The 19,084-nt window shown below is 50.8% G+C and overlaps 1 protein-coding gene across 1 annotated transcript; it reads right to left on the bottom strand.

Annotated features, from left to right (window-relative positions):
* Positions 1 to 5,477: 5,477 nt before the first annotated feature.
* LOC138492783 (putative uncharacterized protein ENSP00000383309) lies at positions 5,478 to 16,730 on the bottom strand. The gene is made up of 8 exons (XM_069620144.1): positions 16,509 to 16,730; positions 15,979 to 16,071; positions 11,028 to 11,100; positions 8,038 to 8,178; positions 7,435 to 7,698; positions 7,133 to 7,246; positions 6,529 to 6,642; positions 5,478 to 6,409 (listed from the first exon to the last, which is right to left on the bottom strand). Exons 1-8 carry the CDS (start codon positions 16,728 to 16,730, stop codon positions 5,478 to 5,480), a joined length of 1,953 nt encoding a protein of 650 aa, XP_069476245.1.
* Positions 16,731 to 19,084: the final 2,354 nt, after the last annotated feature.

Here is a 19,084-nt window from a genome sequence, read left to right as displayed (position 1 = left end):
GCGGTACAGGAGTGCCCCGCCAGACCTGCTGAGGCAGCGGAAACGAGTCTTCAGTAGGCCGAATGCCTGTTCTATGACTACACGGGTACGTGAGTGGGCATGGTTGTAGTCCTCCTCATGCTGGTCCCGTGGGTTCCGGACTGGTGTGAGGAGCCATCTCTTCAGTGGATATCCAGCATCACCTGTATGTGGACGATAAACGTAGGATGTGGAATGCCATTGATACGTACGCACACCCCCCCCCCTTCCTGCCAGTACATTGCCAAATCACATACCCCACATCATCATGCATGCAATGAGACTCACCGAGTAGCCAGGATCTGTTCCCTGCGTGTCGCTCCATGTAGCGTGGTATGGTAGAGTTCCTCAAGACCATGGAATCATGGGTTGATCCAGGGAATCGGGCACAACAATGCGTAATGATCCTGTTGGAGTCACACACCATTTGTACATTCAGGGAATGAAATTGTTTTCGGTTGCGGTACTGGGCCTCCATGGCATGTGGGACGACCAATTCAACATGGGTGCAGTCGATGGCACCAATGCAACCCGGTATGCCGGCAAGTGCATGGAATCCCACTTTTGTGTTCGTAATTTCCTGCTCCGAGCGTGGTAGGGAGATGTAGTCGTCTGCGTGCTGCAGGAGGGCATCGAGCACTTGGAATAGTGTCCGCGAAAACAGTGGCTGTGATATGCCATGCAACTGTCCGACTGTGTGCTGGTAGGTGCCTGTGGCCAGGAAGTGGAGTACAGACACCACCTTCAGTAGGGGTGGGATTGCGGTTGGGCTATCTATCATGCTGACTAGGTCAGCCTGTGTCATGTCCACAATGGCGGCTATGGTGTCCCGGTCCAGACGGTAGAGGGTGTGGATCTGCTCATCAGTGAGGTTGAACGGATGTGCTCGGAGGCGTGGGATTGCGGGCTGCCTGCGTGGTGGTAGTGGCTGTGCTGCTGGGCCTTGCTGGCCCTGCCTTGGCCTCCTCCTCCTCCTGCGTCTCCTCCGTGCGGCTGGTTGTAGTTGTTGTTCGTCTTCTTCTTGGAGTCGGAGTAGTTGCAGTGCTATCAGGTCCCCCAGGGCCAACATCGCGAGTCCTGCCGGTAGCATTTCGCTGTGGTTGTGGGAGGAGACTGGCTGTGCAATTTATGTGTTTTCAGGCTGTATGGCCTCCACCTGTGGTGATTGATTCCACCTGTGCAAACGGCTCTCCCCTTTGGCCGAGCACGTCCCGCGCACTACGCTGCAATTCGGGTAATGGTATCTTGCTATTGCAATCATGTATTTGTACCCGATGGGCGTGTAAGATTGGTTGATATGTTCATTCTGCTGTGGTCCCATTGTTTCCCATACTATCTGTGCAGTCGCGAACGGACTTGTGAAGGGTCAGTGGAACGTAGTACTCGAGTAACGGTGGGCCCTCATGCATCACTGTACCGAGTTGCAACGACGGGCGGGGCGTCCCATTTGTGGGTGAAGGCAGTTGCCATTTTCACACACAGCCGCACTCGATGGAATAATTAGTGATTTCAAACGGCCAGAGATGCCTTTTCGACGTGATGTTGCAAATGAGGAATTCGAAGGGCGGCGCTTTCGGTTTCCAGCTAGCGGCGAGGAGATGCCCACAGGTCTGACTGCAAATATAACGTTCTATTGTTCTATGTCCTTGAGACAGGGCCCATGGCGAGGGAGCAATGATTGATATGAATAGTTTGGGATGCGCAATAGCTACGTGGGCGATGAGGCCGGCCATTCCCAAATACATGTTACTTCACAACACTGGATTTACGGGCTGGGGCACTGTGGATGTAGCAGGCTGCATTACGCACAGACTCAATGGACGTTTCTAATGTCATGTGAGTAATTATTCAGGCGTTTTGATCCCGGGATGAGGGAATGATGAATGGATGCATGGGCAGGTGATTTGGTGCAGAGTTTGGCATGTACAGGGCTTCTTGGGATCTATCCGCCTCCCCTACGCTATGTGATGCAGGGCTGCCATAGTGGGACCATCGTCTATCTGGCCTTGTTGAGCCCTCCCTGTCTCGACGCGCCCTCAGACACTTGTGTCCATGCACGTTAACATTCCCATCTGATGGATTCTGTTTTGGCAGACGCATGCACAGGTACACTCGTTCGTGATGGTGTTTACAACTAGGTATAGATGGTTATGAGTCGCAAGTGGCTTTGGGGTGTTGATGATCCTTTGGAGTGGGCTGGCATGCATATGGCTGTGGATTTCGTGTGCTCATTGAAGTGAGTTGTTCGAATGTAGTTCTGATGGCCATTCTGTTCTTGTTCTTTTCTTTTGGTTGACAGGTATCTCCTCCCCTTTTGCCACTGCCATCTGTATGCCACTCCTGCAGATGGATTTTACTCCCGACACCTGCTGCTTCGTGTTAATCGGTGGAGCAGCATTACGATCTTATGGGACGATCGCCAGTGGCCCACATGCCCTTACGCAGTACTGGTGGCTCGGAGCAACATTTCGGCCTTTCAGCTGGACTAGTGCCTCCCCATTGGGACGGCCCTGCGGTTGTGTGCGCTTCCTTTTTGCCTTTTCGTACGTGATTGTGGCTCTGTGTACCATGATGGGACAGGGCGTCACACAAGTAGTGGCTGGTCATTTCTTGCGGATGCAGCCCACAATGGTGAAATGTGTTTTGGAGTTCATGGCCTGATGGCTGTATGGGCTTGGTGATTTTGTTGTGCATTAAATTTCTATTCTGATTTGGGCCGTGTAGCGTTTTTCTTTGCAAGTGATGTGGCATGTGCCTATATGTGGGGCGATGTATTGTGAGGAGATCTGCATTGGGTTCCTGCTTCGGGGTTTAGTTGCGTGGTACTGTGCTGGGCGCGTTTGCCTACTGAGCCCGTGAGGTCAGGGATGGGGGCTGCCTATATGACAGTTTGGATGTTGTCATGCTCAGGGGCGGGGGATTGGGTTTTGTGTGACAGATGGCGGTCAGCCAGGTGGACTGGTGGAATGATGTGATTTTCGGAATGTTGCTGGTCACAGGTGCCTGTGTTTGCGTGCGTTTCGGGGGGGGGGACTGTGGTCATGTCCATTGGGATGGCTTCTGTATTCGTGCCATCTGTGCCCTGCAGCTCCCATTGGCCCCTCTTGTGTTTCTTTTGTTCGTTGGCATGCATGGGTGCTTTGTACATTTCAATGGTTGCATTGTGACTTCATTGCACCTACAGGGTGTTGTACTTTGTGGGCAGGGAGCGGTGTACAGGCACTCAGTGGGGCCGTTTACGGTTGATTCGCGATGCCGTACTTCTCGCCATGGCGGAATGGTCCATTCCGCCATGCCTGATGGCGTTAGGTACATGTCCGCTAGGGTCGGAATTGGCGTACCGCTGCACCATGGTGGTGTTTGCGGTTTGGCATGGCGCGCGCGCGCGTGCTTAGTGCAGTTAGCGTTGGCGTTCACTACGGTGTCGCTAATGGCTTCGTACTTTGCGGTGACGGGTCATAGTCGCACCGAGCGCTATTCGATGGCGGTATTGCATTTCCGCCATCGTTTTCCCCTTTCCGCCAGGGTCGTAATGAGGGCCTATGTAGGAAACCTACAGTGGCCAGGCCTTCTTTGAGACTGAAAGGAGCTTTCGGCCAGGCTATATCTTGAAATGTCCTTGTCCGAAAATTAGAAACATTTACATGAAATTTAAGTTAAATCAACTTCCTACAGTGGGCCGTGTACATTATAAGTTGTGTGAAGCGGAATCAGGTTTTCGCTACTGTTGTTTTTGTCAATCACAAGACCGAAAAGAATCTTTGAAACATCTGGTTGTGTATTGTTCCAATCTTGAGCCATTAAGAGAACTATGTTTGGGAGAAAGTTGCCCTGCGGGTTCTGAAATAGCACGTGAATCATTCTGGCTTAGAGCGATGAGAGGGGATGGTACTAAACTTACCATAGCTCTGGCAAAAATGTTATTCCAATTGGAAAAACTGCTGATTCAGTGTAACCTAGCGTTTGATGTTGAGAGCTGATCATGAGTTTTTGTTGTTTAATGTCGATTGGATTGATTCTAGATAATCATTTTATGTGACTGTTCAATTGTTTTTAATGTTTTGTAAAGGTTCTTTGTTGAACCATAATATAATTTTATAAATAAAAAAAAAGAAAAGAAAAAGGGAAACAGTGTTTCCCTTTGACAGTTCAGAGCGCTCCCTCAGTTGAAAAAAGCAGCTGAGCGGTGCTGGTGTTTCACTGAGCTGGCTCCTCCATAATGGCTGAGAGAGGCCAAGACCTGGTGGAGTGACACCCCCCCTCGCTCATTATGGACAAGCCACCCCTGCTTCACAGGAAACCTGGAGAGCAACGCAATCCTTATGGCCCGAAGTGGAACCCTACCTGCTTGCAAGATAGCAACACTCCAGAGCAAGAAGCCCCCCTGGGGCGGAGACTCCCCCCCCACAGACAGGCCGCATGGTGAGTCCCTCAGGCTGCATGGATGATGGGTGAGAAGACCCTTAGACCAGATGTTGAACCCTCTCATTCTGGCGCATGGATGAGGGACGAAACGACCTTTAGGCCAGACGCTGGGGCCCCTCATTCGGGCCGCATGGTGAGTCCCTCAGGCTGCATGGAAGAGGACTGAGAAGACCCTTAGACCAGGCGCTGGAGACCCTCATTCAGGCTCCATGGACCCTGCCCTGGTGGTGGCAGAGACGCTTACGGCCATGCTGCGGTCAGCCAATAGGGAACACGCGTATTCAAGTGTGCCCTTTGCAGAAGAGTACATGCTTTGAACAATAACACATTTAAATGTGCACGAATACTAGTAGTGGAAAAATAAATATTGAAAAATGCAGACAGAGATGTGGGTTCGTAATAGCCATACACCCCAGCAGGGTTGGTAGATTTCGCTGATGAGTGCTACCGCCCGACCACCCCACACAGCTCCTGATATTTTCTGCCTTGACCTCCCGCATTTACTGTTATTTGGGGCAGTTTTGCCCCCACACGGTTGAGTGGCGGATATCAATATGCTAACATGTTTTTATTTTTTGTAGTGCCGTATCACAAATGAGGGGTACTTTGGTCAAACTATTGATCTCCAGTCTGGAATGTGTTACGGCTAGGAGGTCTTCATTTGGGCAAAGGACATCACCCGCTTAGCTATGACTTCTGAGGGGGCCTCTGTGCAGCGAGGACGTTGCGACTCGGGAAAGAAGCAGATTGGTGGGGGCTATGGAGGGAGGGGGGCAGGAGAAACTGCTGTTTGGTCCTGATGAAATCAGCGGACTTCAAGGCCAAGCTCTACAGCAGATGGGCGCTAATGTCAATGCGCCATGTTTTGGCACCCCTGTATAGCGGCATCAGGGCACGCGGAAGAGGGACCTAACACAAGCACCGTTTCTTGAATGATACTGACATCCAAAATGCGAATAATTCCGTGTTCTGGATGTGGGCTGATTCATGGAATGCACAGCACAGCTTCGCCTGTTCAGCGGCCGTGGCTTCCTTCAACAGACTGACAATAGTCCAGGAAGGGAGCTGGTGGGAGCTGGTGGGAGCTGGTGGAAGGGAGCTGGTGGACGGGAGCTGGTGGAAGGGAGCTGGTGGACGGAGCTGGTGGAAGCGAGCTGGTGGAAGGGAGCTGGTGGAAGGGAGCTGGTGGAAGGGAGCTGGTGGAAGGGAGCTGGTGGACGGAGCTGGTGGAAGCGAGCTGGTGGAAGGGAGCTGGTGGAAGGGAGCTGGTGGACGGAGCTGGTGGAAGGGAGCTGGTGGACGGAGCTGGTGGGAGGGAGCTGGTGGAAGCGAGCTGGTGGAAGGGAGCTGGTGGAAGGGAGCTGGTGGACGGAGCTGGTGGAAGCGAGCTGGTGGAAGGGAGCTGGTGGAAGGGAGCTGGTGGAAGGGAGCTGGTGGAAGGGAGCTGGTGGAAGGGAGCTGGTGGACGGAGCTGGTGGAAGCGAGCTGGTGGAAGGGAGCTGGTGGACGGAGCTAGTGGAAGCGAGCTGGTGGAAGGAAGCTGGTGGACGGAGCTGGTGGAAGCGAGCTGGTGGAAGGGAGCTGGTGGACGGAGCTGGTGGAAGGGAGCTGGTGGACGGAGCTGGTGGGAGGGAGCTGGTGGAAGGGAGCTGGTGGAAGGGAGCTGGTGGAAGGGAGCTGGTGGACGGAGCTGGTGGAAGCGAGCTGGTGGAAGGGAGCTGGTGGAAGGGAGCTGGTGGAAGGGAGCTGGTGGAAGGGAGCTGGTGGACGGAGCTGGTGGAAGCGAGCTGGTGGAAGGGAGCTGGTGGAAGGGAGCTGGTGGACGGAGCTGGTGGAAGGGAGCTGGTGGACGGAGCTGGTGGGAGGGAGCTGGTGGAAGCGAGCTGGTGGAAGGGAGCTGGTGGAAGGGAGCTGGTGGACGGAGCTGGTGGAAGCGAGCTGGTGGAAGGGAGCTGGTGGAAGGGAGCTGGTGGAAGGGAGCTGGTGGAAGGGAGCTGGTGGACGGAGCTGGTGGAAGCGAGCTGGTGGAAGGGAGCTGGTGGACGGAGCTAGTGGAAGCGAGCTGGTGGAAGGAAGCTGGTGGACGGAGCTGGTGGAAGCGAGCTGGTGGAAGGGAGCTGGTGGACGGAGCTGGTGGAAGGGAGCTGGTGGACGGAGCTGGTGGGAGGGAGCTGGTGGAAGCGAGCTGGTGGAAGGGAGCTGGTGGAAGGGAGCTGGTGGACGGAGCTGGTGGAAGCGAGCTGGTGGAAGGGAGCTGGTGGAAGGGAGCTGGTGGAAGGGAGCTGGTGGAAGGGAGCTGGTGGACGGAGCTGGTGGAAGCGAGCTGGTGGAAGGGAGCTGGTGGACGGAGCTAGTGGAAGCGAGCTGGTGGAAGGAAGCTGGTGGACGGAGCTGGTGGAAGCGAGCTGGTGGAAGGGAGCTGGTGGAAGGGAGCTGGTGGAAGGGAGCTGGTGGACGGAGCTGGTGGAAGCGAGCTGGTGGAAGGGAGCTGGTGGACGGAGCTAGTGGAAGCGAGCTGGTGGAAGGAAGCTGGTGGACGGAGCTGGTGGAAGCGAGCTGGTGGAAGGGAGCTGGTGGAAGGGAGCTGGTGGAAGGGAGCTGGTGGACGGAGCTGGTGGAAGCGAGCTGGTGGAAGGGAGCTGGTGGACGGAGCTAGTGGAAGCGAGCTGGTGGAAGGAAGCTGGTGGACGGAGCTGGTGGAAGCGAGCTGGTGGAAGGGAGCTGGTGGACGGAGCTGGTGGAAGGGAGCTGGTGGACGGAGCTGGTGGGAGGGAGCTGGTGGAAGCGAGCTGGTAGAAGGGAGCTGGTGGAAGGGAGCTGGTGGACGGAGCTAGTGGAAGCGAGCTGGTGGAAGGGAGCTGGTGGAAGGGAGCTGGTGGAAGGGAGCTGGTGGAAAGGAGCTGGTGGACGGAGCTGGTGGAAGCGAGCTGGTGGAAGGGAGCTGGTGGACGGAGCTAGTGGAAGCGAGCTGGTGGAAGGAAGCTGGTGGACGGAGCTGGTGGAAGCGAGCTGGTGGAAGGGAGCTGGTGGACGGAGCTGGTGGAAGCGAGCTGGTGGACGGAGCTGGTGGAAGCGAGCTGGTGGAAGGGAGCTGGTGGACGGAGCTAGTGGAAGCGAGCTGGTGGAAGGAAGCTGGTGGACGGAGCTGGTGGAAGCGAGCTGGTGGAAGGGAGCTGGTGGACGGAGCTGGTGGAAGGGAGCTGGTGGACGGAGCTGGTGGGAGGGAGCTGGTGGAAGCGAGCTGGTAGAAGGGAGCTGGTGGAAGGGAGCTGGTGGACGGAGCTAGTGGAAGCGAGCTGGTGGAAGGGAGGTGGTGGAAGGGAGCTGGTGGAAGGGAGCTGGTGGAAGGGAGCTGGTGGACGGAGCTGGTGGAAGCGAGCTGGTGGAAGGGAGCTGGTGGACGGAGCTAGTGGAAGCGAGCTGGTGGAAGGAAGCTGGTGGACGGAGCTGGTGGAAGCGAGCTGGTGGAAGGGAGCTGGTGGAAGGGAGCTGGTGGAAGGGAGCTGGTGGACGGAGCTGGTGGAAGCGAGCTGGTGGAAGGGAGCTGGTGGACGGAGCTAGTGGAAGCGAGCTGGTGGAAGGAAGCTGGTGGACGGAGCTGGTGGAAGCGAGCTGGTGGAAGGGAGCTGGTGGACGGAGCTGGTGGAAGGGAGCTGGTGGACGGAGCTGGTGGAAGGGAGCTGGTGGACGGAGCTGGTGGGAGGGAGCTGGTGGAAGCGAGCTGGTAGAAGGGAGCTGGTGGAAGGGAGCTGGTGGACGGAGCTAGTGGAAGCGAGCTGGTGGAAGGGAGGTGGTGGAAGGGAGCTGGTGGAAGGGAGCTGGTGGAAGGGAGCTGGTGGACGGAGCTGGTGGAAGCGAGCTGGTGGAAGGGAGCTGGTGGACGGAGCTAGTGGAAGCGAGCTGGTGGAAGGAAGCTGGTGGACGGAGCTGGTGGAAGCGAGCTGGTGGAAGGGAGCTGGTGGAAGGGAGCTGGTGGAAGGGAGCTGGTGGACGGAGCTGGTGGAAGCGAGCTGGTGGAAGGGAGCTGGTGGACGGAGCTAGTGGAAGCGAGCTGGTGGAAGGAAGCTGGTGGACGGAGCTGGTGGAAGCGAGCTGGTGGAAGGGAGCTGGTGGACGGAGCTGGTGGAAGGGAGCTGGTGGACGGAGCTGGTGGAAGGGAGCTGGTGGAAGGGAGCTGGTGGAAGGGAGCAGGTGGACGGAGCTGGTGGAAGGGAGCTGGTGGACGGGAGCTGGTGTTAGGCCCCCTCGGGCGCATCCCGAACGGGACCTGCGCCAAACGCGGCGTGGGCAAAGAGCCAGCACCGGTGGGCCTGTGCCGAAATGTCCTGCTTCGGGCTCCTCTCGAGCTGGACTGGTCGACTGTCTGCCATCCCCCCGGCCATCCCCCTCTTTCATCAATAGCTTGCAAATGTGTTGATTGTATGAATCATTTACTGACAAAGGGAAATCAATGACATTATTTAACGTTTCCTATAGATGATAAGTCATTTATAACGTGCCTGTACACACGTGTTTCTAGGCGCGACCGATGTATGATAAATTGCACTAATTGAAGTCCACTAATGGGGAATTTCTATAAGCTCTGACACCAGTGACATATGTATTATTATAGCCAAATAGACAGAGGGGCCCGGAGTAATTATCATGGGATAATGACCCGCCACCAAGTCATGGCCCAAGGCGGAGGGACATACATTTGGGAAAGGTCATTATGACAAATGATAATGACCTCTCCAGAGGCCTATGAGGTTATAACCACGGAGTGTTACGAGCGATGCGTACTTGGGAGTTTTCGTGGTGAAGCAAAAGCCCTACTTTACTCTTCAGTGAAGTACATAAACAAGCAGATGTGTTTTTATTTTGTAGGATTTAAATAAGGTTGTCTTCCTAAGTTAAGTAATCACATGGCAAACTTTCCCACACTGCAGAACATTTAACATAAGCACACATCCGGTGTCGTGGTAAAGTAATCTATTTTTCCTATAAGAAAGTGAATGTATTTTCCCATGTTTCAGCTTTCCCTTTGCTGTGTTCAGCTTTCCCTTTGCTGTATTCAGCTTTCTCTTTGCTGTGTTCCAGCTTTCTCTTTGCTGTGTTCCAGCTTTCCCTTTGCTGTGTTCAGCTTTCTCTTTGCCGTGTTCAGCTTTCTCTTTGCTGTGTTTCAGCTTTCCCTTTGCTGTGTTCAGCTTTCTCTTTGCTCTGTTCCAGCTGTTCCTTTGCTGTGTTCAGCTTTCTCTTTGCTGTGTTTCCTCATTGCTGTGTTTCAGCTTTCCCTTTGCTGTGTTCAGCTTTCTCTTTGCTGTGTTTCAGCTTTCCCTTTGCTGTGTTCAGCTTTCTCTTTGCTGTGTTCCAGCTTTCCCTTTGATGTGTTCAGCTTTCTCTTTGCTGTGTTTCAGCTTTCCCTTTGCTGTGTTCAGCTTTCTCTTTGCTGTGTTTCAGCTTTCCCTTTGCTGTGTTCAGCTTTCTCTTTGCTGTGTTCAGCTTTCTCTTTGCTGTGTTTCAGCTTTCCCTTTGCTGTGTTCAGCTTTCTCTTTGCTGTGTTCAGCTTTCCCTTTGCTGTGTTCAGCTTTCTCTTTGCTGTGTTCAGCTTTCTCTTTGCTGTGTTCCAGCTTTCCCTTTGCTGTGTTCAGCTTTCTCTTTGCTGTGTTCCAGCTTCCCTTTGCTGTGTTCAGCTTTCTCTTTGCTGTGTTCAGCTTTCCCTTTGCCGTGTTCAGCTTTCTCTTTGCTGTGTTCCAGCTTTCTCTTTGCTGTGTTTCAGCTTTCTCTTTGCTGTGTTCCAGCTTTCCCTTAGCTGTGTTCAGCTTTCTCTTTGCTGTGTTCCAGCTGTTCCTTTGCTGTGTTCAGCTTTCTCTTTGCTGTGTTTCCTCATTGCTGTGTTTCAGCTTTCCCTTTGCTGTGTTCAGCTTTCTCTTTGCTGTGTTTCAGCTTTCCCTTTGCTGTGTTCAGCTTTCTCTTTGCTGTGTTCCAGCTTTCCCTTTGATGTGTTCAGCTTTCTCTTTGCTGTGTTTCAGCTTTCCCTTTGCTGTGTTCAGCTTTCTCTTTGCTGTGTTTCAGCTTTCCCTTTGCTGTGTTCAGCTTTCTCTTTGCTGTGTTCAGCTTTCTCTTTGCTGTGTTTCAGCTTTCCCTTTGCTGTGTTCAGCTTGCTCTTTGCTGTGTTCCAGCTTTCCCTTTGATGTGTTCAGCTTTCTCTTTGCTGTGTTTCCTCTTTGCTGTGTTTCAGCTGTCCCTTCGCTGTGTTCAGCTTTCTCTTTGCTGTGTTCAGCTTTCTCTTTGCTGTGTTTCATTGGATGTTGCAGCAAAAAAGATCCTTGAAGAGAGGAAGTGTCTTGCTGAAAAGAAACCTGTTGACCAAAGTCATTAATTTCTCCATATAAGTTGATGATGGGGGAGCAGGGGACAGAGGGGACAAAGAGGTCACAGATGTAGCTGTGCGCATTAGATCAGCCAGGACCAAATGCTCCTCAGGGATGATGAGGACTGGCAAGTGGAGTGTAGAGAAACTGCACACACCTCGCCAGGCTGGAGGTAACTGCCTATATGCATTTGATCCACAGATCCAAAGATTGTCCAGAAGGGCAGCGTACCTCCAGCCAGATCAGCGATGCGAAGCGTGCGACTACAGTTTCCATTTGTGCCAACGGGCACTGTGTCATAGCCCTAAAAACACAGAGAAAAATGGGCAAGTGTCTGTATATTAACAGGTTTTTCTGGCTCTTTGAGCCACGTCAGATGCAGCAAGTAACTTCTCCACACATTGCCACATTCTTGGTTTATTTGTGACACCCCTTCTTCTGATAATCCCTCATTGCTGCAGCTCTGCAACTCTTCAACCCTTGCTCCCATCAATGTTTGAAAAGATCGCAACATTTGGACTCCATTGGGCTCTTTGGATACACTGGATGTTTTTCTGCTCTTTATGATCAGCAACAGAGCTGTCTTCATCGATAGGTTTGATTGATGCCGTAACTGACTGCCCTTTAAACTGCCCTCGGACCCTGCCCAAGGCCGGGTACACTGGGCACAGAGCATCTGCTACCTTCACCTCATTCGGGGTAAACACCCTAGGGACACCAGAAGCACGGGGGTGAGAGAGCAGATGTAGCAAACTCCTACTGACCTCTCTCTCCCCACCTTCCTCATATGACTCTACCATATATCATCCACTGCCAAACTATGTGTATTTGGGGTGCGATGCAGTTCCTCATCCCCATTATCCAGAAAATCAACATCAACATTTATTTTTTCTCTTGACATTGCATCTCTGAATTCCACAAAACTAGATACATTTGAGCCTTCTATATTTACACTTGTTGCCATCTTCAGACATGATGACAAGAGGACCATAAAACCATAAGGCACTAATATTAACACAATCTGCAAATGTAGGCATCTCTTTTCCTAAACAAAAAGATTCAAGGTCCAGATCTTCATTTCCACCCCCCTTTTCCACTTGAATGAGTGGCGGGTGCTTAGGGCATGCTTAATTTTGTGCCTGCTCCTGTTCCAGTGAAGGGGTGCCGGTACCCCTTCGGGTATCACTAAGGTGAATCCAATTCTTGTTGCCTTCAGAGCGGTCGAAGTTGCGTAAACCACGCGAGGAGTCCCATGCACACGACGTTCAGTCAAGGTCTGGATGAAGATGCAGTCTCCCGGGAGCAGTTGTGTCTTGCGTTGATTGTCAGTTTCCTTAATGTTTTCTCCTGTAGTCTGTTAGTGAGAAGACACAACCTGTGAAGATATAATCTTAACACGTTTAGTTTTGCCCTAAGGTGCTCCCTAAACGCCTCTCCTAGGACCTCTGCGGTCTTGTGTGTGCCTGATACCATGCATGCAGGTGAGAGAGGTGATGCTCTTTTACTGGCTGATTTCTCAAATAAAACAGCACAAGAAGAAGACTGTGGTACCAAGACTTTTTCAATTCATTAAACAATTTTGCTAAATGTGCCTTAAGGACCCCATTGAACCTTTTCACGATCCTGTTGGCCTACAATTGCTACACTGAGCACAACCTGTGCTTGATTCCTAAGAGCAAAGTCATTTATGCAACCAAGGCATTACAAAAGGGGGTTCCATTGTTGGATTTTAAGTCCTCACAAATTCCCCCCCGGGGGAATACCTTTCTAACCAGAAATCTTGCTGCTGATTTAGCATCAGGATGAATGCAGCGACCAACCTCAACCCACTGGCAGGTGGACGCGTCGGATCTCCTGAACCCTCTTCTCTGCCACCTTGATAACTCTTAATGCACAGTGGAGGTGACATACACTGAGTCAGAATAACTAGTGACTGCTGTCCCCTTACTCATTTCTGGAGCCTTTATAAGTGCCACTAGTTCTGCTGTTTGTGCGGAGCAATGTGAAAGCAACCAATTCTTCAATCCGACCCGATATTCCCCATCCCCAAAGTCCACAAATCTGCACCTGTATGCCTCTCACCTGTGTCCCCATTAATAATTGAAGACCCATCAACAAAAAGTACCTCACCTCCCTCCAAGGCATCATTTTGTACATTCATCCTCTCTTCCGCTTCCCCCTCATGAGTGGTACAATCATGAACATCCTGGCGTGGCTTGCCGCCTTTCTCTGTGACCATCCTTCACAGGTGGAACTTGGGTCCTTTCTCTCCTCCATTACTCTCTTTACGTGCGGTGTCCCCTAGGGTTCTAACCTATCCCCCTGGTTCTTCAATGTCTAAATGGCTCCTCTGGCCCACAGGAACTCTACCTTCACCTCTAAGCTCCAGTGTTATGTGGATGACACAGAGCTCTCTTTCAGGCTACCCTCAGCCTCTTCCTCCTCCTCGCTCATTCCTGACTGACTGTCCGTAATTGAGTCTTGGTGTGCTGCTAACAATCTCTGCCTCAACGCCAGTAAGACAGAGATCATCCTCATTGGGATCCCTGCCCCCACTTTCCCTATTTCTCACTGGCCGACATCCCTCAGCTCTGCGCCCCCACCTGCCAGTGAGGCAAAAAACCTGGGGGTCATTTTCGACACCACTCGCTCCTTCTCTTCTCACATGTCGGATATCTCCAAAAAGTCCCATCAGCAGCTGCACCTCCTCCGAGGTATTCAACCTTTTATCACCTTCCCCCAAATGCTCACCGTCTCCAGAACTCTGGTTCTGTCTAGGCTGGACTACTGAAACAGCCTCTTTCTCAGTCTTCCTACTTCTACTGTCCGTCTGCTACAACTCATCCAGAACAGTCCTGTAAGACTTATCCTTGGCCTCAAACCCATGGACCGCATCTCTCTGGCGCTGGAATCCCTCCACTGGCTCCTCGCTGCTTGGATCAAGTTCAAGGCCCTCTACATAGTCCACAATGCTTTCTGTGGCCAGGGCCTGCTCTATCTACAACACTATTCCTAAATACTCTCCTTCTAGAGCCCCCCGCTTGTCCTCCTCCAACTCTCTGCGGGTGAGTCATCATTCCAAGCAGAGATTTGGGGGTAGATCTTTATCCTCTGCAGGTGCCTCTCTCTGGAGCCGCCTTCCTGGTTCTATACGCCTTGAGCCGGAGCTCTTTAAGTTCCAGAAACTCCTCAAGACCTTCCTCTTCTCTTCCACTTTCTCTCTCCCTCTCCCTGCTAACTTCCTCTCTCTTTCTCTCCTTCCTAACCCTTCCATCTCTCCCCTAACTGTGTTCAGCTTTCTGACTGGTCGCCTGGCTCACCTTCAGAGCATCACAGGTGCCAGGCTCCCCCACCAGTCTTTGCACTTGCCTCCGGCCTCTGCACTATGCTCAGCACTACTGCACATTCAGCATACGTTCCATGAGAGGGTTAACCTCTCTGCACTTAACCCAGGGCCCTGCCGAACTGGGCACACTTGTTCCCCCACCCACCTCCCTTGCACGTCCGTCTGTACACTTGCATGACCTGAATTTACTAGGCCTAGTAAGTTGTCTTGTCCCCCCTTTTCATCCCCTCCCTAATCTTGTTTCGCCAGAAACACTTCATACACTTGCACTAGGAGAAATGCCGTCAGGCCTAGTATGCTAGTTACTTTTTTGTTGGATAATTCAGAAACCTCAAGGCCTAAGAATGACTACTGTATTTCCTTGCTCCCTTCCCGCCTTGAAGCGCTTTGAAGCACTTCACTTGTGTATAATCGCTGTACAAATAAATAATTACAATTACAACAATATCATCAGGCTGCACTGGCTCTGCTAGAAATGTTGCGGGATTGACTAGTTGACACCGCACGGGATGTATTTATGCATTTGATAGAATAACATCAGATTCTGAAACTCTTTGGGTCGTCAAAGTCGACTTGAACTTTTCTAAGATCATGTAGTCTGCATGCTCCACATACAATGTCACCGGGCAACCCACAGTGATGGTTGAAGGCTTTTGACATGCAAAAGCCACTGCCGCTAAAGCCTGCTCAAAAGGGAACTGTTTGTGGCCTAGTGATGTTTTCTGGGTCATGACCGTTGTCATCAATTGCCTGTTTGAATGCGAAAACAAATGAAATGGTTTCTTGTAATTCGGGGTCGCTAAGACAGGAGCATTGATGTTCACAGCCTTTAGTTCCTTAAGTCTATGCAATAAGGCCCTCACATAACTAGAGTATTCAAAGATTCAAAATCTACAATAGTTACAGAAACCCAAAAACTGCTGCATTTGTTTCACTGTGACTGGTTGAGGCGTATACTGAACTGTGGTAGCTCTCTCTGGCATTACCTTCCTTCCTGCAGGCGATATTACTTGGCCGAAATATACAACCTCTTTCTGGCAGTACTGCAATTTTTCTTTGTCCACTTTGTACCCATTCTCCGCAAGCAGGGTAAGGAGCGTTAATGAGTCTCCTCAACACTGCTCCTCTGAAGTGCTACAGACTAACAAATCATCCACATACTTAATTACCGGACACATCTAAATTGCCCAAATCTATTTTAACCACCCCGTTAAATACACGCAGAGACTCACAGTACCTCTGGGGTAACCTTGTGTGCTCTCAACAATGACCATGATATGTAAATGCTACTGGGAATCGGAGTGTATGGGTGTGACGAATCAACTTCCGGGGCACCAGTGGTCCAGGATTGAATATCGGTTTCTAAACCATCAATCAGCCCCACACCTCTAGTAGACCAGAAGGGATCCGAACAGATTGGAAACACAAGCACATTATAAACCTCCTTGTCCATTTTTGGTAATATGGATGGAAGGGCAGGCTTATCTCTGAAAGGTTGTGGTTCGTTGGTTAGTTGCAACACAGTGAAAATACATTGATTACCCAATAATAAAAGGGACTGTCCAGTCAAGGTTGTATACAAATATCTACTTTATTATTATAACAACATACAGTTCTAGCACACTACAAAATACAGCCCACCCTGTAAGGGAATTCAGAGGACAGTTTCAAAGAAGGAAAAGGAATGCACTCTGGATACTGACAGGAGGGTAGTCGGTATAATAAATAATTGCAGCAGTTCAAGGACACTTGGTTTCAATACAAAGGTAGCAATGGGTTGGAAAATGTCCCTAGGGCCCTTCGAAGAAGGACTAGGGGGACATAACCACAATGTACCTTGTGTTTGTAGGCGTTCTTGGTGCTTGACAGGGTCGAGTCGATGTCAGGGTGCTTTGCAGCTTCTGCCACAGAGTTCAAGATGGGAGACAGCTGCGAGTATCAGGCAGCAGACAGTTCAGCAAGAAAAGCTGGATGGTTGGCTGTATGCTGGCCTACATGGCGGCTCAGGATCAAGACTCGTTGTCTCAGTGCTGGTTGGGTGGTTCTGAAGCAGTGGTTGAGGCATCTCAGACGGCTTTAGCGACTGCTGCATCACAACGGTCAGCATTGCAGTCACTTGCAGCTTGAGGAACTTGACAGGCTCGAAAATGTAATTTAACGAGGACATTGGTAGACTCTTGTTGATGCACTTATCCTAGCTTCTTCACTGTCTTGTGTCGTCCGTTAAGGTGGACGACCCAAATCTGAGGAGGGTGTGGCAGGCAGCTGCCTTGTCCTGGAGTTTGGGTACAGGGATCTTCTGCCGCTTCCCACCTAGGAAGCTTGCTGCAGAGCCTAGCAGGGCACATTGTGTTCTGGTTCCGTACCGGTTCTGGAGCTGCTGGAGGGTCCTCTGGATTTAGTATCTCGATCTGTTCCCTCGGAGATGTTTTTATCACTGCTATTGGAGAGGGAGGTAGGGAGAATACAACCTGCTCTCCCTGCTCAACATCCGATTCCCATTCCTCTTCATCTTCTACTCTTATTGTCACCTTCCCTGATGCTTCTACAGGCACAGAAGCATGTTCAGCAGTAGCATAGGGTGCCATCTCCCGTCCTCCCTGTCAAACCCTGTACCTGCGGCAGCATCCTCATCCTCCATGTCCACCTCAACCGCTTTGATAAACGATTGATCCAACCTAACAAGAACCTGCCCATGCCTCCATCTTCCTTCTTCTACATCCATTACCTGTCTTCTCCCTTCTTCCTGTTCTTCATCTATTTGCTGCCGTAACAGCATTACCTGTTCCTCCACTAGCCTCAGCACTTCTTTCGTGTTTTACTGCACTTGTGTCTCTACTGCACTTCACAGCCTATCCTCTATCCTAACATCAAAAGGCCTAACCTCTCTCGTTCGTGCTCCTTCATCCATGCTTCTAGCTGTCGCCTCACCCTCATTCTTCCACCCTTAATCTGTCTGCTAATCTAGCAGTTGGAGGGGTTATTCCCTTCCTGCTCTCCATTCTCAACCTCTCTGCAGCCCTAACCTTTGACAGAGTTACTCTTTCACTTTCCTCGAGATCACAATTCTTAGAAATTGCAACTGATGGAGGTGCTACCCATGTCTGTCTTGCAACCACTGGAGTAGCCGCTGGAGACAAAGGAGGTTCAAAATCAGGGTCTGTTTACCACTTTATGAACGAAAAGGATAGAACCCATATGGGGACAGTGCAAAAGGAATTCCTGCACCCTACATTTTTGGCCCTTCTTACACGATTTTAACACTATGGCCCTTCCCGCCTTTTTCATACATCCTCCACAATTCTAAGATATTTCATCACTTCTCCAGTTTCGAGCCCTTATGCCTGGTAGTCAAAAAAGTATGCAAGTTCTCCAATATCTCTGTATCATAGATTCCCTCGATAGGCCAAGAAATTATCATTTTACCCTTACTTTCCTGCACCCATTTCCTAAGGTATTTTAGAATCTTTGCCCCTGTAGCCAGGCAACACTTGGCACAAATGATTCAACAGAGTCTCCATACTCCACCCTAATGTATCCAAAAGAATCCCACACAAAGTGCAAATGTTCATGGTCCCCTCCAGTGTAATTTTTATTTTTTTCAAAATTACCCCACGGGATCCCCCGCTGCGGGCTTTCCAGGACAATCAACACACACCTGGACATGTCAAAAGAAAATCTCTCCTCGATGCAACTCATCCTCCCCCAAACGCCCATCACAGTATTTAGGGTAAGCATAAAAAAAAACTGGGACAGGGTATCAACACAAAAATAGGACTTCAATTTGAAAGGGACTACCTTGAATACCAAACAGTAGTGAGATACTGGGGAAGGAGGGTGGCGGAAGGGGGTTTGGGTCCAGTCACTCCCCTAGAAATAAAGTTGAAAGATTTGATTGTGACTGTAAGCATGCTGAAAACAAAGCAACTTTTGCTCTGATTACTATTTTAGGTCTTACTAATGAAGCAGTTACATAGGCAGTCTCTGTGGCACGATGACTCAGTGCACGTTCCTGCTAACCAAAGGGTTGTGAGTTTGAGGCTGTCTCTGGACAGCTTAATGATAAATGGATGTTTACAGTCACACCCGTTATCCTACCAATGGTCACCCTGCCTTTTCACAAAAACGGAACTGGGGTTTTTAAATAAAAAAGAGGGACAGAGGCCCTAATTCCAGGACAATCCGGGCAGAAGCGGGATGTCTGGTCACCCTACAGTGTGACATCAAAAGCAACACACACCTGGACCTGCCAAACGCCAATCTCTCCTTGATGCAACTCAGTTATTCCCCCACATCCCATTACACTATGCGCTCACAATCAGCACACACTTGGGACTGTTGATGCAACTCCTTCACATCCTGACACCCCATCACAGTTTGACATCACAATCAGCACAAACCTGGACCTTCTAAACACCTACCTCACTCTTTATTAATTATTATTATTATTATTAATTATTATTATTATTATTATTATTATTATGGTATTTATTGAGCATGGACCGAGCTTCAAGAAGAAATGAAGTGCTTTACAGAGGTGTACAAAAGTAGAGATGCATAACGGAGCACTTTCGGGCGTCGTCCAGTGGGTCAGGTGGTGGCTTGAGGGGTGACGTGATGGACTCGATGCTGAGGAGGAGAGACACCTTGAAGAGGTGGATCTTTAGTTCTTTTCTGAATTCTAGGAGCATGAGGTGTCACAGTGAGGGTTCTTGATAGGCTGGGGATTTCTAGTGGTCTTATGTTGGCCAAACTTCGAGGAAGTACAGGTTCAGATGACATGAACACAAACAGATCCAACATCAGGACTGACAATTCTAATTCTGCAATGGATAGACATCTTAAGGAATATCGCCATTCAATTACTCAATTATGGTTCCACCTTTTGGAGGTATTTGATGCTAGAACCAAACTCCTGCTCGCATTTCTTATTTTCTCTGGC

Source organism: Ambystoma mexicanum, chromosome 10 (genome assembly GCF_040938575.1).
Source record: "Ambystoma mexicanum isolate Mex_15411 chromosome 10, UKY_AmexF1_1, whole genome shotgun sequence".
Taxonomy (NCBI): Eukaryota; Metazoa; Chordata; class Amphibia; order Caudata; family Ambystomatidae; genus Ambystoma; species Ambystoma mexicanum.
This window is presented reverse-complemented; position numbering and strand designations above follow the sequence as displayed.